Source organism: Plectropomus leopardus, chromosome 1, assembly GCF_008729295.1.
Source record: "Plectropomus leopardus isolate mb chromosome 1, YSFRI_Pleo_2.0, whole genome shotgun sequence".
In the NCBI taxonomy this organism is placed as follows: Eukaryota; Metazoa; Chordata; class Actinopteri; order Perciformes; family Serranidae; genus Plectropomus; species Plectropomus leopardus.
The window spans coordinates 23,569,473-23,594,597 of NC_056463.1; the positions used below are offsets into that span (position 1 = coordinate 23,569,473).

Below are 25,125 nucleotides of genomic sequence, written 5' to 3' on the forward strand. Positions count from 1 at the left end.
TCCCGCTCATTGTTGAAATAGAAACCTACACTCTTGTGAAGAAAATAACTATAAACAAAAGAGAGCTCAGAAAATGGCACACAAACTCATATCAATATAAAAAAGCATGTGTCCATTCAAGTCCACATTTTTCCAGTTGTTTGTAAAAATGCATAACTTTGTTGACTGCCAAAATATTGAAGAGGGAGAGAGGACATTAAACCATTACAAAAAAAAAATATTGAATCAATCAGATTTTAGTGCGGACGGCACCCTATTAAGACAAATTATTTGTGCTTTCAATTGCAGAAAAATGTACATAAACACTGAGCAGACACACAGAGAAATGCATACACACACTCCTCCTCCTGACCCCCCAGGACACTGAGCAGGGAGAGTGTGGGAAAGTTATTTTTAGGACCCAAGCAGAGAGCCTTCCTAAGTTTGATGCTCCTGCTCCGGATCAACATTCCACCTTTGAACCGCTCCGACCATGGAGCTGTTTGTGCCAATGATGGCAATTTTAACTTTCTCTGTGGACCAACAGCAGTGAGGGGACTGTTTCACTTTGGCTGGTTTAGAAATACACCAGCCAAAACAGAACAACCTCTGCCTTTCGGCATGATTTATTTTAATGAGTTTTAATGACAATGTTAACAGTGATTCAGTGAAACTTTAGAATACAGATTGTTTAGAGCATGGAATGTCTGGTTTACAGACCAAATCACTGTGATGTTGCACTAATGACAACAGTCACTTCCGGGTAGATAACTAACAATTTATTTCAATTTTGAAAATATGTAAAATCTGCAAAATTATGCTGGTGGACCAGCAACTCCCATTTTATAATAAGTAAAATGACTGGTTTTGTCAGTGAAGTTTGGTGGCCTTTAGATACTAACAGCTTTAGTTCCCCACTGGAAAAGCCTGTCTAATGGCAACATAAAGCAGTGACAATATCATAAATATAGCATAAATTGATATTGATATTTTATGTAAGCCTTTGATGCCTACAAACTCACAAATTTAGGTGACGCTTGCTCAGCACCATTTCATTTTATGTACATGACACAGGGATTCTCTACCCAGATAATGTAAACAAACGCTGTGTTTCGGTCTATTGAGCAAAACATGTAGATTTGTAAAAACATATGAATGTTTGGAAATTTAAATATCCTATCCTGTGAAGTCTAATGCAGAGTGACATATTATTTGATTGTCTATTAATTACACTCAACATCTATAATTGTTTTTGTTTGTGGTATTGTATGTGTACTAGATAATGTAGAAAAAGTTGGAGTGCTGCACTGGGTCAAGAAACTTAATATTGGTGATGTTGAAGTAAAAGTCAAATAAGAGTAAAGAGCAGTGACTGTCCAGGTTACTTGGAAATGAAGTCAATAGTGTTCAAACTGCCTCAGTTTTTTTCACACTGCCTGCCTACACCATGGACTTACATTACAAGTAAGCAAAGTAAGTAAACAGTCACTGTTTTTTGTTCTTCTATCAACAACTGAGTCAAAATATTAGGTTTACACAATCAAGGATCAAAAGAATACAATACAATTATGCTTTAGTGTGAGGAAAACAGTAGAAATTTTGCCACCCTTGCAAATAGAGAATTGCTTTTAAGACTTGAACAAAAGTGCATGGACCTAAGGCAAAATTAGGAGATAACAATAAAGTGATTCAGAAGCCAAGGATACAGTGAGGACCCAGTTTATAAGCACCAGGGGGCTATGGCTCCCCAGTCACTACCATTATGCTAATGGTGAGCCCTTTCTGAACACACTTACACATACCCTATAGTACTAAAAGACCCCATGGATGTAGGGTGGCATGCAAGTTACAGCCTCTCTCCCTTTCTCCCTCTAATGGGAGCTGAAGACAACAAGGGCTACTTTAATCAGGTCTGAGTCCAATGTGGCCAGTCTAGTCTGATGGGGGCTGAGTGGTGCATGGACCATGTTAAGGGTTCACTGCTCACTGATGAAACAGCTTCACTTCCAGGGCGAGTTCAGGCAGACCACACTCTTACTCAGTCTGGCAGGAGGAACACATATGCCCTGTTTTATTTTCCTTTAATACTGTCCGTTTGCAAGAAATGTTTCGGCATTTGTGTTGATATACTGTAGTATGGAGGGCAGCACATTTGGCAAAGTCCCAGATATTCTCTTACTGCACTTTGACTCAACTATAGCAAACACAACTGCTACTACTTTTTCTCCCTAGGCGTTTGACAATTTAAAAAAAACTAATTGACACTGGTTGTTCAAGGTGGGAATATTGTGCTGTTATACTGCCTCGCCATTTTGTATAACATCCAATCGCTGAAAGCAGTGACACAGTGGTCTCGCCTTTGTGGCTGGACTGGACTTAGTAACAGTGCCCTAACGAGGTCTCTGTAAAACGTAAAGCCAGAAAGACGTGTCCATGGGAGGCACAGGTGTGACATTTTGACGTTTTTTTTATGCCTGCAACCCACCACGGGAGATTTAATAAGCATCGGTGGCAATTAGGGACTAATACAAGAAAAGCAGTAAATGTCCACAAATACTGAAAACAATGAGATTCGGGAGCTTCATATACTTCCAGCAGAGGATGACAGCAGCCGCCATATAAGAGAGAGGGTAAATGATTTTTATTGACATGTTATGCCTTTGTAATTGCTTAAAAAGTGCTACTGATGCATATATTATATGTCACACTAGCGGGCGACACTCTTGTGTTACATGTCACACCTGTCACGCCTCTTTTGGTTGCTGGATGCTGCAATGCCGTGCCTAATCACACACTGGAGCAGAATGATGCCGCCAACATTTGGCTCTGTGTAAAAACACAGAAGCGGTATAAAGACAGGGCTTTTCTGTGGCCCTATAGCACAATCTCTGTGTAAAAGTGACTCTTGACTTTATGTCAGATCATTGAAACCATGGTAGGGGTCCATTTGAACTTGTAGCCCAAAACTCAGTCTAGATTTGAACTTCTTGGGGTCCACATTTGAACTTGTAGCCCAAAACTCAAAAGATTCTTTATAAAATTAGGCATTAAGTTTGGTGTTCTCAGTCAATAGATTTACCAGATATCGGTATCTAAGAAGTCCATGCACTTACCACAACACCACAACAAACAAACCCCAAAAACATGCACACGTTTGCAACCCCCAGACACCCAAGACTCAGCGCAGACCCCATACAAGCTGGGCCTTTTCAAACACACATGCACATTTGCAGAATAGATAACATCCCTGTTAAATAATAGATGCAAATCTGATGTATGTTGTGAATATTGTTCAGCTGAGGGGTCCGATCGCGTGCCACTGCCTGGCCTACACCAGGCTCTCTCTCTCACTCTTTCTCATACACGCACAAACCATAAGCACACCTCATTCCAAAATGCGACAGAGGCTGGTGTGCGCCAAGGGAGGAAGTATAAATTATTCAATTGGAATATTATTCCAAAAGGTCCATTCCCATCTGATTGTGATTCCCAAGGCAGGCGTAGGAATTACAGGCAGATGTATGAAGAACCTAAGGATTTTTCTGCATGCTACTAATAGGTTCAAGACATCCAGTAAGCCCACTGTTTGTATTTAGTTAACTCTCAGTCTGTGAATAGTCATTGTGATCCACTAATGGAAGTAAATATTAAATGACCTAGTTCAGTTCTTTCTCCATACGAGTTCTTTTTAAAATTGGCTTTTCTCTGATCTTAAGTACCAAGCATTATTTGAGACATGGGGAAACAGATATACGACCAGGCATGGAATACAAACAAACATATAAGCAAATACACAAACAGGCCCCGAGGACCAGGTCTCTGTCTAACTCATTCTGCATTCTATAATTCTTTCTTTCCCTCCCTTTTTATTTCTCTCTCAATAAGACGGTTTGGTGCCTCTGAGGAAAAGCCCTCATTTTAATTAGACCTGACCTGAGAATCACTTAACTGCTCCTCTCCGCTTATGCCTCCCCCCTCCTCTCCAAGCCTTCGCTCTGTTCCTCACATAGGTCCATTAACACCCTTCCCTCGGCACCCACAGGCTTCAACAGGGGGCAGACACAGGCGTTGTCTTAAAGACGTTTTGAGGACATGCCAAGAAACATTAACCTACTCTATACACCTCCCTCGGACTCTTTCAGTTAGGCACCCTCTTCTCCTTAAGTCCTCCTCTACTCAGCACCATCATCCACATCATTCCCCTTTTCTGCTCCTTATTTGCCTCCACAGCTTAAACATATACTCAGCTGGCTGATGCTGAAGTTCATATTATGTGGGATCAAAGGTTATTGGATAACTTGAGATGTTTGTATGACTGCAGAGTTGGCTGTATGGGGGTTAAAACACAGCACATGGTCAGTCTAGCACTATATCTATTAAATTAGTGTTTAATTACCTTTAATGTTGAAGTTCAGCTGACATGGCATCTGTGTTTGTATGCTATTTTGGGCACTTGTTTGTGGGTGTTCAGACCAAAAACAGCCTGTATTAAAACTGCCCAGGGGCTGCCTTCAAGGTGGAGTGTTGTTTCAGGTACCTGTCTATGATGAAATATAACGCAGGAAGCCAGTCTGAGTCAAAGATTCATGTTACAAATGGCTTTTTCCACCAAAATTAGTGTGTATACGCAGATTTTCTAACACAGGAAACCCTCTAAAAATAGGCGATAAAATAAAAATAGTCTCCTTTCCTGCTGCCAGTAGACCAGAGCTATGTGCACGGCTCTGCAGCATATGAGTATGCCTTGCTGTGTGTGTGTGTATGTGGCTTTATTTAACTTGTGTGTCACGTTTGGTGTCACTGATGGGCTGGCAAACAGGTTAGTAAAAAGTAGAAGGCAGCATGGAGGCCATTGCAAATGTTAGTGGTTACATCTTTTTTTTTTAATCTGTAACCGACTCAGTCTCTCTTTCAAACACGGTACTGAATGATCATGTGCTGCTTGGGTAGAGAGGGATGGTATTTTCTGGTGGCCTGTGATTGCATGTTGCCCGTGTTGGGGCTAATATTAGCAAGTCAACCAAAGCGTTGTATTTTCATCACTGCCAATGGAAGTTGATTGGAGCTGATGGTGTTGATAAATACCTAGACTAGTGCTGATGCAATGCTGATTGTAACCTTTCCAATTAAATGAAAAGCTTGTTGTTAGCTGGTGTTCGTCTTTTTTGTGAACTGGGAAAGGGGCTTAGGTAATCTTCTAAGTTCTGTACTTGCATGAATTTGCAATGCAGCACCTAGACATTATTCTGCATTTTAACAAAAGAGCAAGTTTAATTTCATTTAGCCTGTAGCTTTTGAAAAGTTTCTCTGTTTGTAAATCTGACTTGGATGATTATGTCAACTGTATTTATAAGTCAGAAAGTGTCAATTACAGTAACTTGTATCAATCAATTTGGCATCAGGCACAGCAAGATCTTAGGTATGAATCTGGCCAAGGACCTTCATCACGTCTCACTTCCATCTGTCTTTTACTGAATTTCTCCAATGATAACTTCAAAATGACACATAATAAACATTAACCTGAAATTTCCCAAGACTATTAAGTTTTTCTTAAAGCCAGTATATGTGTGCAGACTACATAGCCATCCAAGACACAGAGCTCAGTCAGTGACCTCCAAATTGCCTGCTAAGAGAGGACTAATTTGACACAAATCCCCGTCTTATACTGTATTTGACCCTGTGACCTGCCTCTGGCACCCCAGTACCCCACAGGCACATTGCCTGTCAGTTTAAAGGGTCAGACAAAGGTAAGGAGAATGTAATTGCGTGCCATCTGCATTCTTTGGAGCTTCATCCTCAAAACATCTTGCATTGTGAAACTAGTGACAGAAACCTGTGTTGGTTGTGGAGTGAGTGAGAAAATTCTCACACACATTGCGTGTCACCTATGTGTATGTGTTTCCCAATAAGTATGTGCTTGTGCTGTTGTATGAATGTCAATACCTCTATGTGTGGGAGTAAGCAGTGTTTGTGTGTGTGTCTGTGAGTATGTGTTAATCTTGTCTAAACGCCTAACACTCCCCTACCTGCTCAGACAGGGCCATGGGTTAATTCTGGCTTCAGGCGTCATGGCTAATAACTGCTCATCAGCCGCAGTTTGAACTCTCGTCAGCCATTGTCGTGGTAACCTTATCACGAAACCAACAGAACTTGACGATGATGTGGGGCTGAGAATTAATCTACTATTAAAATGTAGAAAAAGAGTAAAAATCAAGTATAACAAATTACAGAATACCAAAAAATCTGCATTCTATGTGATGGCAAACAAATACTTTTCTGCGTTCCTGAGGCACTAGGTGATAGAAGTGTGAGTCAAACAGCAGTTAAGAAATTAGTTACCAGCATGACTCCATGCACAGTTGGGGTGACATGTAGCTGCCTGACCCAACTGGTGAGAAGCTAGCACTGTCAATCACCTGTCGCTCGTCACTACCTAATCACAAATTAATCCAGAAAGATGATAAACAGAATTAGGCTGGATTCACTTAATTTAAAATACAAAAAAGGAGTCAAAAGTCAAAAAAAGTGCATAGCAGCAGGAGCAGTGATCTATCATGACCACCATCGATGTGGGGAAGAAGAAAGACTGTGAGCAGGAAAAAAAAAGAACCTCAGTAAGAGAACGCTGTATTATGTTGCCCCAGGCAGAGGAGTCCTGTAGCTCGAGTAAATGAGGTGATTAGCAGGGATGGTGTGAGCTGTCACACATCAGACACTGGGCTTAGAATCCAATCACCATCTCATGTGTCAATCTGTGGCCCACCGCGGCAGTTAACCAACAGGTCAAACACAGTGTACGATGAGCCAAAAAGTCGGAGCGCAACAGTAGTCGTGCATGCACAGTTATACACCGATATAAACCAACCTGTGCAACGTCGGACACAGAGCAAACATGCTCTCATACCTTCGTGACATCTCCATCTAAGGTGATGTGCAAATTAATGACAGCCAACCACAGTGCCAGTGAACTCAACACGATAACGTAATTGCATATTACAATGCCTGTTTTGATTGATTTGATGCATGACTGGTGATACAACACAATGTTCTCTGGGAAATTCCCTGACACATAAAAATGTGTCATGGCCAAGGATTGTGATTGACATTTCATATTATGTTTTTTCTTGTGTCAACATTCACAGCCGTTTTAGGATTCTGAAAAGTCCTCTGTGGACGTCTTTTAATGCTGTGTACAAGGGAAATACAAGAGTATGGTTACCATTCAACAAAAAACTCCAATAAAGCTCCTTAAACAAGGAAGGCAGACAAAGCTTGGTTTTTACAATGTGCTGCTGGGATATATGACACAGTATCCAGGCCCCACAGAGCTACAGGGATGCTCTCGGCCTCTGCCCCCTGGCCTGCCCAACACTGAGGCCTAATTAAAAGACCATTGAGGATAACCACCTTGACTTTTACGGACCACATAAATCTATACTGGAGTGGCCCATTCAGGGGGTCAGAGAGAGGAGGGGGAGTGGGCCACTGCAGACAGGAGAATGGGTTAGAAACGATGGTGGAGGCTGGCAGAAAATGAGAAGGGGTTGACCGTAGGATGAGGAAAAGGTTTGGGGGGGTGGGCATTCCTCTCCTCCCCCTCACCTCCTGCCTGAGACAATAGGACTCACTAAGAGCAAAGGACCAGAGGGTGTGATAAGGTAATGATAATGTAATGAGGACCTATCATGAGGCTGAGCTAAGAGGAGGGCCCCTTAATTTGTCTCTAGAGTGACAGATTGATTGCTCAGAGTGAGAGTGATGATGTGACACATGCAAAATGGATGCGTCTCTGACAGGAAGAGAAAGAGGGAGAGGATAAGAAATCATAAATCAAAATGAATGAAGAAATGGAAAGGTCATGCAATCCCACACTAAGTATATGCCCTATACTCTATACAGGCTCAATTTAGTCAAGCTTATCCCAAGATTTTGAGCCATCATGCAAAATAGAACAAACTTTTAATCTTCAGTCATAGAATAAGATATTGTTTGTGCATTTTTGCAGTCAGTCCTCACTCCAGTGTGACTGATAAGACGTAGCAAAGGCCCTGTTGACTGGGCATTTAATGCAATGCCCCATGTACTGGCAGTGGAAAACATTGTATTTTTAGTGGTTCTGACTAACTTACAAATTAATAATTGGAAATTGAATGTGATTCTGCAAAGAAGCATACTGTCAAAGATGGTGCTTTATCGCATCTCACGTGTTATTTGGAGGGGGTGGTACCTGTCAAGAACAGTGGCTGTGTTCACAAACATTCTGAGAAAACTCTCATGAGGTTCCTAACTTAGCCTAAAAATTTCTTGGAAGGAGTGCTAGCTTTGGAGTGATTTAGGGAAATTCTCAGAGCAACTCATAGTAAGAAAGGAACAGAAACTTATCTTAGTGAGGAGGTTTGGTTGACCCTGTTGCTGGGTGTGATGAATTCTTTTAACAGATGTGATTGGTTGTCACAGACATGTCTGTTTGTGAGCCTGCAAGATGTGGATATCCACTGGAAATGAAATGGATGGCATCACAGTATGGGACTATGAAAGCACTTTAACCTTAGTGTTGTGGTCACTTTTTTTCTGACATTTTATAGTTTTTGCATTGGGTGGGAGATGTGAACGCATCTTATCCCTGCACAATCTAATCTATAGCATTTCATTAACTCACTGTCATCCAGTGTTTGGAGAATATATTTCTCTGACCTCTTTGTCTTTTTTTCATTTTCTCCTCTGCTTAAGAAACTCTTACGCCTCTTAAAGTCCTCCTCTCTACTCCTAACAGTTTTTCACCTTTGGATCTCTCTTAAGGACATGCTTTGTGAATAATGTTTATCTTTACCATGACCTAGTCTTAACTTTAAGGGGGAATTCCTATAAAACATCATAATTCTAAGAAATTCGTAAATAGAAGCTCTTTGTACTTGGAAGGTTAGTGAAAACGGCCCCAGGCTTTCAGGATCTACAGCACTAGGACTACCAAAGATGAAAGTAGCAGCAATCATCCAGAACATAACTAACCAAATTGACAGTTCATACAAACAAAGACTTTAGCACCACATCTAGCAAGTTAAGGAGACCAGGTAAGTGCTTACCCATATTAAAACTGTGAAATGGCATTACACGCGGACTGTCTCAACTCACAAACAATGTCTGAGGGCCACTCAAGACTCTGGAGGTATTCTCATACTCAGCCATTTTTCAAAGGGACCTCTAGCATAATTCAGAACAACCTGTTGAGATGTATATTCAATGTGTGCAGGGAGTAAAGCTGGGTATCGTTTAAAAATTACAATAGTGGAACCTTAAAAATGAATGCTCTCCTGCTTATTGCAGTCAGTTCAACCCTCCTCATCTCCTCCTGTAGCTATCCTTCAGCAGTGTTTGAAGGACTATCACTCTCCCACATTTGACCTAACCCTACAGTGTTACATAGCCATGTTGTAGAGGAGTAAAAATATTAATTATTATTTTTGGAGAGTGTTTTCAGCCAACAAATGCCATTGATCACATTGCGACTCAAATGAGCCCATAGGCTACAGCAAAAGGTAAGCTGCTGTTTTTACCTCAAGAGCTATTGTGGCTTAAACTGTCTCTGATAGTGCAACCTGTCATGGATGGGCTGGTATGACATTTGATTGAGGCTACTGATAGCTGATAGTTAACGCTGTTGTTATTTCCATATACAGATATTTGATTTGATATTTCTGTAAAATAAAACTTGTCCATGCATTAATATCTTGAGTTGTAATAATTCAGATTCCTTTAGTATATGAAAACTTTGAACAACACTTGGAAGTATCTGAAACTTCCACCACTATTTTTCATTTCATATTCGTGCATAAAGATAGAGATTTTTCTCACTCTGTTTCCTCTTGACACAAAACTGGAGCAAGTGTGGCAGCACCAGTGTATAATCAATAACTTCACCTTTGATTTTGACACCCAATAGTAAAAACAGGCTGGCAAAACTTGGCTAGTGTGAGAGACTTGTCATTATCATCAGCATTTCATTTCAGCACCACTATGAAAATAATGAATAGGAACTATTTAATGGCTTTCTTGATCAACAATTCCTTCGCATCTAAATTCAGCTCTTTTTATGTTAATGGCAACATGGCAAGTTTCAATCATAAATATTAAAGAAATAAAACTGGGCAATAAAATAAAACAAAAATCTGAGAAACCTGGGCTATGCCGAATAACCTGGAAAACTTACCTCAATGCTGAACTGTTTTCTTTTGAGTTTAAAGGCCAGATCCTTGTGGTCAGGGAGTTTACTTGCCAGACAGTTCAGGTGAGGTACTTGGCGTACATGTAGCAGACCTGTGAAGGACAGTAAGAGCAGATTAAAACTGAATGAACACAACAGTTCAAAAAAACTACAGTAAAAGTACAACCAAGATATTCAAGTCTAGAACTTTTTAAGCAAACAGACAAACATTTTATGGTTTAATGTTTGTTAAATGTGAGAATTTTGGACTGTTGGTTGCATAAAATGCACCACTTTAAGATGCCATTTTGGGCTCTGGGGAATTACACTTGCCATTTTTCATTGTTTTGTGCCATTTATTGACTAGATGATTCATTGAGAATATATCTGGCAGATTAGTTAATAAAATTTACCGTTGGTTGCAGACCTAATTCAACTGCGGCCATAATGTGCATGTTAACAACTGTATAAATAAAATGCCACCTAGACATATCTTCTTACTATAGTACAACTCATAAGAGTATCAGGGTCATTTTTAAAAATTCTGTCCAAAGTTTTGTCATGATGATTTTCTATACAGAGCAATATGAGATGTGGAAAATGTCTTTATCCTGATTAATTGTCATTCAAAATATTCACAAAAATCTCAATGGTAATTCAAGCAACATAACAGAGAAACATTAAATTGTCATCATGATTTTTTTTCCTCAAATATATGCCGTAATTGTTGGCACCCCTTCATTAAATATTTTGTGCAGCCTCCCTCTGCCAGGATAAGAGCTTTGAGTCTTCTCCTACAATGCGTTATGAGTTCTGTGAACACATGGCACGGGATCTGAGACTGCTCTCCATACAGAATCTCTCCAGATCCTTCAGAGTTTGAGGTTGACACTTCACTTCTCTTCAGCTAAAAAATCTCATTTTCTATGGGGTTTGGGTTGGGCGACAGAGGTGGCCATGGCAAAATCTTACTAACAGTTGATGATCCATTTTTTCTGTAGATTCTGTGGTGTGTTTCGGATCATTGTCTTGCTAGAAGGTCCAACCAAGGCTCATTTTAAGTTTCCTGGCAGAGGCTGTTAGGTTTTCATTTAATATCTGCTGGTATTTAAAGGAGTCTATGATACCATGTCTTCAAACAAGATGTCCACGGCATTTGAAAGAAAAACAGCCCAACATCAGAGATCAACGACCACGCGTCACAGCGTGTATGTGGGGCTTTTTTTGTATGGCTAACAAGCCTCTCAAACAAGTTGAACCATTCTCCTAGGGGTTGATGGACACACTCATCCTCTTCCAGGCTGATTCTGAATATCAGTTACTTTCAACTTTTTAATTATTTTCCTGAAAGTGGAAATGGGTTTTTTCACCTGTTTAGAAATTTTGTTAAATCCATTTCTTGATTTGTGGAGTTGAAGTCATGGTTGCCCATTTAAGATTTCTTAATCAAACAGGTGAACTTAATAATGTAAAATATGACCAGAAATGCAATACAGTTAGATTTTACTCATAGGATTTTCTAGGGGTGCCAATAATTGCAGCACAAATTTTTTGGAGAACAATATTTATTTAACGTCACCATTTTTATTTTCTTTCAGTAATTTCGCTTCACTGAAGAAGTTTTATTTTTTTGAATATTTTTGGGTGAAAGACTGCAAGAATAAACAGCAAAGACATTTTTTCACAGCCTGTTCTTATATCCATTAGGGTGCCAACAGTGCTGGAGGGCATTGTATGGATGATTTGTTTGTTATTTTGACACTTAACAGGGAATATCTATTTAAATGTGGCAACTGCTAACAGAATTAAAATGATAAAATAGTCTCCTTATTTTTTTTAAATACTTTTTGTGACAACCTAAGAGAGCCATGTTTCTCTTTAAAACCTTGTTTTTATTCGACGCAAGCATGACAGTCAGCATCTTGAAGTTTTTGAAAATTCTGCGTAAAAATCAGTGTCACATTTATCCTCCTCCAATTTGAAGTAAGTAGCTTGCTTCTTCACTTGAGTGACTGGAGTGGATGTGGTAGGACAGGCATTTATGAAGGTAAACTCCACTGACAGAAACTACAATTGTGTCACTGTTAGTTAAGATAAAATTACCAAAGACATTAAGAGATTACTTGGTATCAGATTTAAAGATTTCTGAGGCGGCATTCCTACTGTCTTCTTTTTCCCTACAGGCTGGAGCATGGGTTTGCTGTAAAGGAAATATGCCAATTAACGGCCACATTAGAGCGATGAGGGACAGAAAGCAAACATACAAGCTAAGGACTCCTTCAAAGTATAGAAGGAAGCTTTGGAGTGCTTTTCACTTTTCGTTTCTCTTTTCCTGCCACCACAAAGTTACATTTTCATAAAACTGGAAAAGTACTGTAGAAGTGGGGTAGTATGGATGAGCGTGAGAGAGAAAAGAAGAGATCGAGGGAGTAATGGAGAAAGGGAGACAGACAGAGAAAGTGGGGGATGGTGGTTTCTCTCCTCTGTGCACTTGGGTGATTTCCCCTTGCCTGATTTGCAGTGACAGGCTTCCCAGCATGCTTTGAGCAGCCCTGAACTGCTGCCGCAAACACGCACGCACGCGCATCCGCACGCACTCTCACACTCGTACCAGATGCGTTTGCACTCATGACCACACATCACAACAATCATGCACATAAATGTATTTCATAACCCAACCAGAATTTCGCTGGCTGGTTAAACAAGAGCAAAAATATTCTTGAACAAGAAATTCAAATATTATTAATTGCAAATTCCAAAGAACATTTTTGTACTACAAAATTATTTTAAAAAATGATGCACTGCATTGCTCATATGTTGAATGGGCTTACATGCCACCCGCCTTTACAATGCAGAGGAATGTGATCACTATGGGATGTGTTATCTAAATAAAACATGCTGTTGGATGAAACCAAAATCTGCCATTGAATGTTTTTACTCCTCATCCCTTCATCTGTCACAACCGGGGCTGTCTAACCCGAGGAGGGGCGGAGGGAGGGGGGAAATGAGAGGAAAAGCGCAAGAGTGAGTCGGAGAGTTCGAGAGGCACGGCTAAAAATACCCCACTCGCTTAAACTGACCTTTATGCTTGAAGAGTGTGATAGAAAAGAGGGAAGCAAACGAGAAAATAGGGAACCATAGAGGAAAAGTGATGGCGAGGACCGAGAGCAGAGACAAACTGTGTCCCCCACCACCCCACCTCCTTCTTCGTTTCCGTCTCTCCAATCGTCCCTTACTGGTGTCCTCTTCCCCTACTGAAAGCCTTGCCCTCCATTTATTAGCAGAGCATGCTGGCCATGGAGACATTGAGCGAGGGATGGAGAGATAGAGGCAGAGAGGAAGAGAGAGTGATGGTGAGAATATCGATTCCCTAGTGTTGGTCTGCTCTGCTCCAGAGCCTCAGGGGTATGGGACTGGGGATGGAGAGGGGGCGAGGCGAGAGGGAGAGAGGCTCTGCTGGAGGGGGGGAGGCAGGGATGGAGGGGGTGAGGGTGCGAGGGAGAGGGGGTACAGCGTGGCAGCTGAATCCCCCCCGGCCTGTCTACTGAGGAGCACGTCTGATTGAGCAGCAGCACACTAACGCGCACTGACAGCCTGGCCTGCAAGGGGGCTGCCCTGCCTCCATCCACAGCCCAGCCCCAGCCTTAATGCACTGCTTGTGTGTATGTGTGTGTGTGTGTGTGTGTGTATTTGATGGAAAAGAGAAAGAAAGATAAGCGAGTATGTGTGTTCTTACCATGGTAATCTTTGTAGAGTGGGTTGGTCTCTCTCTCAGAGCCTTTGAATGATTCCAGGGCTATGGCATTGTCACATAGCCTGGTTATGCTGCCCATTAGAGCTCTGTCCTGTAGGGTCGAGAGAGCGAGGGAGAGAGAGGGAGGGAGCAAGAGACAGAGAGAGAAACATGAGCAGGTAATTAAAAGCCTCCTGACGGGCCATCAGTGTTGCAATTAAATTAGGTCATCATGTCCCGTGGCCAGGTCATTTCTGCCCATGGCTTAGGTGAGGGTGATGAGGTATAGAGGGGAAAGAGCCCTGATAGGGGTTACACAGGTGATGTCAGGGCAAGCAAATGGACATACAACTTACATCAGGCATACGTCTACGAAGACGGCATGGGAAAAGTCAACGGCAGCACACTGAAACAACAACTTTTCCGAAAAGGCTGGTGCACACTCTCAAACCTGCACACAGCAGGGGAGGAAAGAGGTGAAGTGGGAGACAGCAGCAGAGGCTTGATGTGGAGAGCTCCCCCTACTGGTTAGGTCAGTGATGTGACGACAAAGAGGACACATCAGGGGCGAATACAGTAGATAGCAAGAACGAAGGAGAAATACACAAAAGGGTGGAGGCAGAGGGTAAAAGGAGAGGAGGGGAGAGAGAGGGACACTGGGATGGAGGGAAAGAGGGAGTCCTGCATTATTAATCCCTTTGCCTCTTGAATCATTCACATCCTTCTCTCTGTGTTGGCTGCCACCGCCTAATGCAGTTTTCATGCCTTCATGTCTTTTCCCCACTCTTTCTTCTTCCTTTTCATTTTTGTCCTACTTTTAAAGTATGCATATCCCACCAGTCAGGACCACCAGCACTTACAGGGTATCTGAGGTCACCCAAATGCGGCAATTAAAGCCAGTGTGAGAGTTTGGCTACAACAAATTATTCAAAACATAGACGGTACAGTAAGGCCAATAGTGTGTGTACAAGTTGAGAGAGAGGGTCTGCTGAAACTTTATCTGTGCTGGTCTGTCTAAGCCATAATAGTTCCTCTGTGCTTACTTAAATACAAAGATGAGGCTCTTTGGCAAAGACTCAGAAGTTTCAAAGTCAGAGGAGTCCAAAGTGTCCACACAGAGCTGCTCAGTACACACAAGGGCAGAATGACGTCAGTAAGAAATACACGTGCTCCACAGCTCCTCGAGTTTTAGGAGGTGTGCATTTTTTTTTATTTAAAAATCTTATTTATAATTGACGAGGGGCTCAAAAAAAGAGTCCTTTCAGGTCTGCGATTAAAGTCTATGCCAGCTCAATTAGCTCACATGCCATCGGCGTAAATCCCTTGAACACCCTGAGCCTCAGCTGACCATCACTCACTGACAGGTCATAGGGCGAGCCCAGCGTTCATTTACTCTGCAGTATCTTAACCAGGCTGAGTAAACCACAGCCCCCTCCATGGAAACAGTTACTGATGAACCCCGATTTCATCACAGTTGTTTGGCTCAATGGTTGTTTTTGGCTCTCTGTACTTATGTTTGCTTGTTTGAAAATGTGTGTATGGTGTGTGCAAAATTTACCCAAAATTCAATACATAACTCTGAGGGAGGCAGATGCTTTTCCATCTGTCTAATGTCTTGAGAGAGTAGAGTCTATACATGAGAAAAAATAAATGCACATCACTTCCAATGCTAGGAATAGAGGCAGGAGTTTCTCTAAAACAATGTATTTTCAACTGGGCACACAGGGTTAGTTTCCCCATTAAAAAAGGCCCTGATATGACAATTGCAGTTATCATGATGATTATATGGTTACGTGCCCTAATTAGAAAAACCTGTGGTGAAAACCTACTTAAAAAACCCAAACAATTTTACAATTAAAATATTGAAAGACAGATTCAGATGGAAAACTGCAATTGGAAAATTGCAATTAACAGTCACTAAATTGCATTAGCTGATTAACTAATGAGGTTAACCTAATTTTCAGGAATTTAATCTAACAATTTGATTTTACAAAATTGCTCTTTGTTATAAGTGAAAGTGAAACATCTTTGGGTTATGGACTGTTGCTTGTCATTCCTGAAAGATGTGAAAGCTATTTTTCATTACTTTTTGATATTTCATAGACTTAGGGCTTTTCACACCTATAGTTTTTTTGGTCCCAATCAGTTGATGAGTTTGTAAACACCCCTTGGTTTTGTGCCTTTTCACACAGAAAAAAATCAAAGCAAACCAACAAGCATCACTACAAACCACATGAGAACATTCATTCTGCTTATTAATCAGATGTGTCTTTGGCGAGAGCAAGAAAGTACATACAAGAGGAAGGTGGTGTGTTCGGAACAAGTGTATATTTCTGTGTGAAAAAAAATTGCTATTAAACATAGAGTAACAGCAGAGTTGGCATTTGCTCATCCACCTTGGTAATTATCTGTGCAATATACCAGGCAAAACTATATCATCAGAATGTCGAAGGAAATGCTTTGAAAATACTACTTCACACTTTGCAAAACATACGTGCTGCCTTTAGATAACTAACAAACAAGGGAGCTACTGTCTGCTACAATGCAAGCTGCTACAGTTTGCCTGCTCTGCCACATCGCAGAAGGCAAAGAAAGTACACGTGGCTTCAGGAGGCGTTTATCTCAAACCTGCAGAGTGCACCTGATAGTTGAGTCAGATTGATGCTGCTATCAAATTCCCACCTTAAACAAACTGGTCCAGAGTTTGTTTGGGACTGGACCAAGACCACCTCCGCTCAAGTGCAATTACTATATGCACACCTGCGATGTAAAACACACCAGAAATAAAAAGAACCAGAGTCAGATTTATCTGGACTTCAAAGCGCAGGTGTAAAAACACACTTATTTTGAATTTATTCTTAAAGACTAGGTTAAATTAATTAATCAAGAAAATAATTAGCAGATAATATAATAGAATATATAAAATAATATAATCAGGGTTCCAACAGATTTTTAACAGACAGAATTTAAAAACTTTTCCATGACTTTTCAAGGACCCATATTTTTTTGGAGGCCATATGTTTCGTGCATTTTTCAAAAATATCAGATTAAAACTCTATTTAAACACAATTTCAGGTAGCTTGCATAAATGGAAGTTATATCGTTATTGCTACGTTAGGTCTTCAGCTCAGAAAATAAATTTGCCTTTATGTTACATTATATAAAGGTTATCCAGTTAAGATTACTGTAACAATTCATTACTCATAAAAAAATCCCTGACTTTTACAAAACTTTTAAGGAATTTTACTCATACCATGCATTTTATAGGCCTGGAAAATGAGATGATGTTCATGGGGACCCTGTATAACGAAAGTTATCAATAAACACCCTAAATTAAAATGACTTAAGTTAACAAAAAGTCAACTGAATATTGATGGTAAATTTTGAAGTGGGGATTTTGCAGCCCCACTACTGTACTAACGCTGCCTTCCCAATCCAAACGCTCAGTTATATTTGCATAAGTCAGGACACCACTTAGTCTGAGCAGCAGGTGAGGTGTGTATCGATTCATTTTAGGGGAGACAGTGTATTTTGTGTTTGTTTGTGTTTACTTGTGGGGAGGGGTATGGTGACAGGAGATAGTATGATGGAGGAGGAGCAGGCTAGGACAAGCCTAATTAATGTTTCAGATGGACTGTGGCACTAGGCTGCTGTGAGGAGGCTTTCAGTGAGTTGCTCAACTTCCCAAGCTGCTCAATAATGGATGGAGAGTCCAGCATGGTCTCGGCCAGCTAGCCCACCGCTACTAGTCTAGACAGTCTTCCAAAGGCCACACTTTGTTAACTAAGCTAATTATCAAAGCAAAAGCGCTGGCAGAAAGAGGCTTAGCTAACATGTCCATTCTTTAAACACCAGTCGCACTGTTGTCAGTAACTTAAAATGAGCAGCGTGCACACCTTGGTGACCTCAGCTGATCAATTAGACTCTTTTTAATGACAACAACACCAAGTGTGATTAAACTAATCATAAGGTCATTTCATAGATGCCCATCTTAACAGCCTCTCATTACCTCCATGTTGGCGTAGTAACCCAACACCTGATTCAGTCCAAAATTCCCCCCTCTCCTTTTCTTCCCCCGCTCATTCACTTCACTCCCCAGGGTGGAGAAGGGGGAGGGGACAGATTAAGGGTTTGGAGGCCAGGCCGGTGAAAGACAGGGGGACCGCTCCCACCACAGCTGACATCTGCTAGTTAGCCACTCTACCTTTTTTGACTAGGCCAAGGCCGCTGTGCACTGGGTATACAGGCTTGGAGCCAGACCATGTTGTGACAACACAGCTGTTCTGAAAGTTAAGTATTGACCTATATCTATCTTTGTGTAAAGGATTGGAGACAATGTGGCTTCCATGCTGTTGTGAATTTAGGACGATAAGGAAGTCGGGTGTTTTAAGTGTAGGAGAGATAAAACATTTTAGTAGAAAGTCTCAGATGGCTTTTCTGGTGAGTGTGCTTCTATGGGCGACTGTCTGGGGGAGGGCTGTGGTTTGCCATATGCCTCAGCAGATGACTCCACCTTCACACTGAGAGGCCAGACTGTACACAGACGCATGCACGCGGACTCATACCCCCCCCCCCCCCCCCCCCCCCACACACACACACACACAGCCAGGGAAACACAACTACAAGGAGGGATATTTGTAAGAGAATAAAGTGCATACACAGGCACACAATGTCATTGTGTGCAGCTTGAAGTAATTAAAAGCCCAAACAAACAAACATAGATTTAGAGGCCTTTGAATGAAGTGTGCACTCGACTGGGTCTGTTGGGGGAGCGATGCGTGAGGAAGAGGCCCCTGCACAGGCCTGAGTCATACTGGGGTGACACTGGACCACAGGGTCAAGAGGAGGCCCCACTACAAAAGACTTCAAACTTTGTTCCTCGTTAATGAACAAGACAAAGAAAAAACACTTGGGCCAAACATCAACCCACGCACAAAAAAATCCCAACTGTCTATTATCTGTAAATTCAAACCAATTCAACTTCTGCACGCTATTTATCCCTCTGGCGGTTATTTAAGGTAAGGGGTTTAGGACACAACAGAGGAGCAAAGACAAAGAGGTGAAGAAGAGAATAAAGCAGAACTCACTCAAGTTAGGTCTTGCAAACCTTGCATATGATGGTTTTCATGTAGTATCACTCATCTCAGAAACTAAGAAACTGTTCTAAACTTATTAAGACAAGCATACAAAGTGGATTTATTACATACACATTAGGTCAGCAAGTAACTTCTAATCAGATAAGTCATGCTCTGATGCTTATGAACTATGTTGTTCTAATGTGTCAAAGACGGTCATACCTGGATGAGATGTGAAGGCACAGTTACTACTGCGACTGACAGAGATGACCTCAGCAAAGCACGCAGTCCATAGAGGAAGGTAGTGAGGGCGTGGCCATGTCTAGGGTTGTCATGGCAACACAGGTCATCACCCCACAGAGCCGAGCCAAGAGAGTGAAGCCCAATTCGCAGGATGTTACGTGACTTTGACTGTAAGAGAAAACAAGGATGAAGAGGGGGTTTAGGAGTGATACAAAAGTTGTAAAAAGTCATGCAAACATACACAATCTTTGCTTTCAAGTTCCCCAATGCATTTTAAGGTTAACAGACTAGTGCTTTTTGATTATTTTGGGAAAGTGCTGTTTTCGGTAGTATTCCCAAACTCTGGGACAGAGCGACTGGACGGTCTGCTCACCAGCACAGACGATCGAAACACAGTGCCCAAACGTGACTGGACACAACTGCCCAATCACAGAGGCCATCTGACACACGCACAATGGACCTGTCAGACAGGCTTCCAATATGGCCGCCACCCAGAAACCCCAGCACATTCTTGGCACAACAGTGATGCTCTGCAGCCAAGGGGGCCTGGGTAGGGGTGGAGTGCCTTCCCTTGAAACCCCCCCACCCCACCACAAGAGATCAACAGTAACCCACTCGAACCAAGAAAAAGTGGCAAAACAGTGGTGGGATATATATCACTGAAACTGAGAGAATGGAGGAGCCTGTCCGAACTGTGAGAGGTTTTTGACCTTTATTATAGTTGCCTTTCTTTTGTGGTTTCTTCAGGATGGCTCCTGATTACTGAGGTGAGAGCCAAGAGTGATTAACAAAGCGCTGGCCTAAAAATCTGCTTACTTTTTCCTTTTTTTTCTCTCCAACCTTTCCTCTCTTTTATCCCTCCCCCTCTATTATCTCAACCCTCCTAAAATCTCCTCTACCCCACTCCCCATCGTTTCCTCTCCCAACAGTATGACCTAAGCTTCGTTTGGATCTGAATCAGAATCACAGGCATCTAAGAAAAATAAACCCCATTGTTTCTGGGAGTTTTTCACAGTTGGCTCATAGTTTCCCAAAGAAGGACTCTCACACCGGACTCTACATTCATCCTCCTCCCAAGCCCTCAACATCAGTGCTGCATCTCTATACCTTACTAGATGCATATTTTTGCGGTGTGTGCCATTGTCACTAATAGATATGCACTTTCTTTGTTTACCAGGCTTTGCCTACACTGTAAAATCTGACAAGTTGATCTTACTTAAAATAATCTTGGAAACTGATTGCCTTGAAAAAGTTAATTAAATATCACTATTAATCTTAAGATATGTTTACTTTATATCTAATTGTTAAGTTTACTCAAAATTTAACTTACAATTAACAAGTTACATTACTTTGTTCTTTAGCAACTTCAGTAAACCAAGTTAGTTTGACTAAACTTGATCATCAGAAAAAGGATTTTGCTAATGATGAAGTAAGGAGATCTGCAAGCTCTGTTTTGTTAGCATGTTTAAGAAAATACAAATATGACTGACTAGTGTGAAACCAGGAGAGTACAGATATGTAGCACAGTGTAGTGAAGTTGCTAAAACTTAGAGGATTGATTTAATCAAACTTTTCATTTTGAAGTTGCAACAACTTCACAAAATTAAGTAACTATGACTAAACTTTAAGTTAACTCAACAATTACATTTAAAGTAAACATAAAGGAAAACTAATAGTTATATTCGCTTACATTTCTGAAGGCAATCTGTTTCCTAGATTAAAAAAATGTAAAATCAACTTGTTAGATTTTACAGTGTACGCAGGGGACCACAAAATTAGAATTCTCTTTCTATGCCGGCAGCCCAGCAGGAGGGAACTGTGGTAACACGACTGTTGCTGTGGCATCAGGAGGAGAGGCCAAACTTAACTCCTATAGTTTAGCCTATAGAAAAATCAGGGAACAGTGCCAGTTGAGTCCAGCCAAGGACTCGAGGCCAGCCATATAGACTACAGCCAGCCTGGGACCTAATCACCAGCCAATCTCTGCAAGGTCTCACAGTCCTGCTGCCACTTCATCCCACTCATCTCAAAGGACTCCAAAAAATATGCACTGGGGATTAAATCTTGTTCTAATCTGTTATTTACACAAAACACTTTATATAAAATCTGCATCGTGTTAGTAGTCCATGATGGCAGATTAACAAATAAACATATAAACACACTGACGAGCAACCATATTGGGCATTCTTGTGCCAGTGCCCATGTCGCTCTGTGCTGGTCTGCATTCCTGGACTGTGCCAACAGCATGTCAGGCGGCCACACTGCTTTAATGATGTCAGCAGTTAATCTGGCGTGTGAGTGACAGCGCTCGGGGAGGGAGGGTGGGGGGTACTGGAGGTAAATCCTGTGTGTGAGTGACAGGGGGAGAGGTGGCTCCAGGTGACGAGCAGAGGGGTCACTGAAAGTAGGTGAATAAGGCGCGGAAGGCGCACACACACACACACACACACACACTGTATATATACATACATATATACAGGCACATCACAGCGTTAAGAGGATTACACCAGGTCCTGTGGGAAACAGACGAGGCCATGGATGTTTCTGGCATTCTGTAGACGACTGATGATTATTAAAAAGATGTATGTCAAAGGTAAGACACACACAGCTGGGACACACAGGTGAGGCCAACCCGGGCAGGTGACAGAGAGGTGAACAGACTTGAGAGAAGTGGTGGTTGGAATGTGACAGAAGAGCTCGGGGTCACAGATGCAGATCTAGTATCTCTCTTTTCGAAAAATGCTCCTCTAATGCACATCACACGTAAACATTTAGATGCACAATAGTCTGACTGGGCTCATTAGTGAGGCTCATTTACAACACAACATGTTGGCACCGGCAGATAACAAGAGTCCACCTTTAATGACATTTGGTGAATAAAAAGAAAAAATGCACACCAACATTTTGTGTTGCATCACAGCTCGCGGCATCTTACTGCATACCAACTGCATTTTAGCAGTGTTTGTTTGTCAGAGAACCAAAAACAATAAAGAAATCCACAAACACTGGGAGGGGACCTGACTAAAAAGTTGTGGATTCGATGATGGGAAATGACGTGTGTGGTCTTATTTTTCTGTTACAAAATATAGGGTAAAATAGACAAAAGTGATGGTATTTTTAAAACATCACTCTAACTGAACTGATTACAGGGTTCCCACATATCTTCATGGATAAAATTTCAAAACTTTTGCATGACATTTCAGGGACTGAAAAATATCTATATAATTACAATTTTGTTCCCTCTAAAACTGCAGAAAAATATAACAGCAGTAGTGGGGTATAGCATAGGTATGGGAGCTTTGGGATTCATGACTCTACATGTTAGATCACACTGTCACAACATTATTTTTCTGCTTCAAACATATCAAATTCAAACTCTATTCAAACATAAACCCAGCTAGCTTCCAAACATGAAGAAAGAGATGGAACTCGTACGAGCTGGTAAACAAAACGTCACACATCAGTTTATGTTAGAGTTGTGTTGCATCAACAGCTACAGAAAAAAAAATGTCGCCGTGTTACATTACGTGGAAAGTTATCCACCGTTGATTTCTGGAACAATTAATTTCACAACACAAAAAAGAATTCATGGTTTTTCCAAAACATTCAAAGATTTTACCAATCCAATGACTTTCTTAGGCTTGAAAAAAAGCATTGTGGAATTCTATGTCTTTTCCAGGTTTTCCATGTGGGAACCCCGTGGTTAAATGGGAGTTGACACATAACATGAGGAGATTGGTGAACTGAGTTGGACAATCTTTCTTGTTGAGCTGCTTTTCTCACCATTCCAGTTGAAAATGTCTACACAAAGTGAGTCAAAGTGTGATTGCTGTTTAATGAAAGGATGTATTGGTTTTCTAAAAATGGTATGACCTTAATTGGAGATATAAATTTCAAAAAGGTTGCAAAAAATATCTGTCAAAAGAAACCAATGCAAAGCAGTCGTTTACTTGTGGTTCTTACCATGGGGACTGCTACATCGAAGCCCTCCCTGTTTATGACCTCTTGCAGTGACTTCAGCAACGCAGAGTAGGACTCAAGCATGGTGCTGAAAAGAGCAGAGGACAGACGACAGAGAGTGGACAGAGTGGAGGAGACAACCAGAGAGAAAGAACACAAAAGGGTTACTTAGGACGTGTAAACTGTAATTGAAACCATTTTGATAAAACTGGGCCAAGCCTTTCACCGCAGTAGCTTAATCCTCTATGACTGCAGCATGTTCCTCCTGACTGTGCTTTTCTGGAGCCACTGAAGCAGACAGATGATCCATATCAAGAGATCCAATTAATTTATTTGGTTGATTAAATTACAACATGACTGGTTCTCTGTCAGCTCCCTGAGGATCTGATTGTGCCGAGACAAGACAGACAAACAGACAGATGAGACGTGCATATGCACAAACATACACACAACAAAGACGATAAGTGAGAAGGAGGGTACGGTTAATGGGCTGATATCTAAAATTAACAGGGAACAGCATTTTGGTGTTTAATCAGGGGTAAGATGTGCACTACTGACAAAGGGCATACAGTACCATCGGAGCGACATTTAGCAACAGTCTAGGGATAGATTACTGCTGAGCCCATCATGTGCTTATAGGATGGCCAATAGGAATGTTAACCCCATCTTTTTACACAGGTCCCCCAGAACGCCCCACCATTATAATGACCACTCTGTGGTGAGTCACAGTGGGCCGCTATGTCAGTTGTCAATCCGACCTGCAGGCGACAAAAGCTGATAAACATAGATCGGTCACACACCAATAGTCCTGCATAAAGAAAAGTAATACACACTCGTGTTGATTACACTTGCGCCAAATACATCCATGTACTCTATTTCAGTTATTCAGCACAACAATGGTGCCTCCTGACCCTGCTGGGGCTAATGATAGAGCTGGTTTGGTGAAAGAGGGACACCTACCCTCCTTGGCCTCTCTGCCCATGCCCCTGCTCTGAGGTAGGGGGCTGGGATGGTTTGACATGCAGTTGAGCAAGAGGTTGCCTCCGGTTGGCAGCCATTGTGTGGGACAGCATTGTGTTTTAGCTACCCCTACTGAGCACCCCTCATTCAGGTACCAAAAAGGTCTAGGTGCTTAGCTACAGGGGCTAGTGCGTCGGCTAATTAGGATCATATACAGGGAAGCTTCTTTATCTCGGTGTTCCTCTTTCAGCGAGGGAAGAAAGGAGGAGAGAAGGGGGATGCGTGGTCTTAAACAACAGGATCTGTATCACCTAGAGAGCAATTTGTGCCAATTATGCCTTCAAGTGAAACGGAGCAATTTAACAGCTAGGGTATCAACATGGGGCTGTGGACACGTGCAAGGGGGAGTAGCCTGCTTAGGAGTTTGTGTGGTTGATGCGTGTGTGTAATATACTGAGTGTGTGTGCGCGTGTATGAACGTGTGTCAGTACTGGGGGCCACAATGGTGCGGTGCAGGTGTAGTTTCCTGCTGTCAAAATGTCTGTTAGATCCAGAACCCATTCATACGCTACAACGGCACAACAGTACCCCCATGTCACTCTTACTCACTACACTGCCACGCAACGCTCCAAAAATCAATGGAGAACATATTTTATTTGTTCACGATTAATGGATATTAATAAACTCTGTACTGATATTTGGTAAAATGCCAAATGTCATCCTTTTAATGGTCCACACTTGTGAAAATGTACACTTTAAACTAAATGTCTGCAACATTTAATGTGTTTGCATGGGTGCTCTGTTAAACAGTCTCTGTTTGCCAAAATAAAAGGAAGAGGGATTCTATAAAGCCTCTTCCACATCCTCTGTGCTCCAGATTGCTGTGTTTACCCAGTGTGTGTGAGTGTGCCTTCGTGTGGCCTTGTGTGTTAAACAGCACTCTCTGAGTAAAGAGCCTGCGTGACCTCTGAACC

The 25,125-nt window shown here is 41.6% G+C and overlaps 1 protein-coding gene across 2 annotated transcripts in view; it reads right to left on the reverse strand.

Moving 5' to 3' along the window:
- The window catches only part of elp4 (elongator acetyltransferase complex subunit 4), a 62,946-nt gene that overhangs the window by 23,131 nt on the left and 14,690 nt on the right, over positions 1 to 25,125 (reverse strand). For both annotated transcript variants that reach the window (XM_042504020.1, XM_042504089.1), the window contains 4 exons: positions 23,195 to 23,279; positions 19,211 to 19,399; positions 13,917 to 14,025; positions 10,187 to 10,293 (listed from right to left, as the gene is read on the reverse strand). In XM_042504020.1, the coding sequence (XP_042359954.1) occupies positions 10,187 to 10,293; positions 13,917 to 14,025; positions 19,211 to 19,399; positions 23,195 to 23,279 (490 nt within the window). The remainder of the gene's footprint in view (positions 1 to 10,186; positions 10,294 to 13,916; positions 14,026 to 19,210; positions 19,400 to 23,194; positions 23,280 to 25,125) is intronic.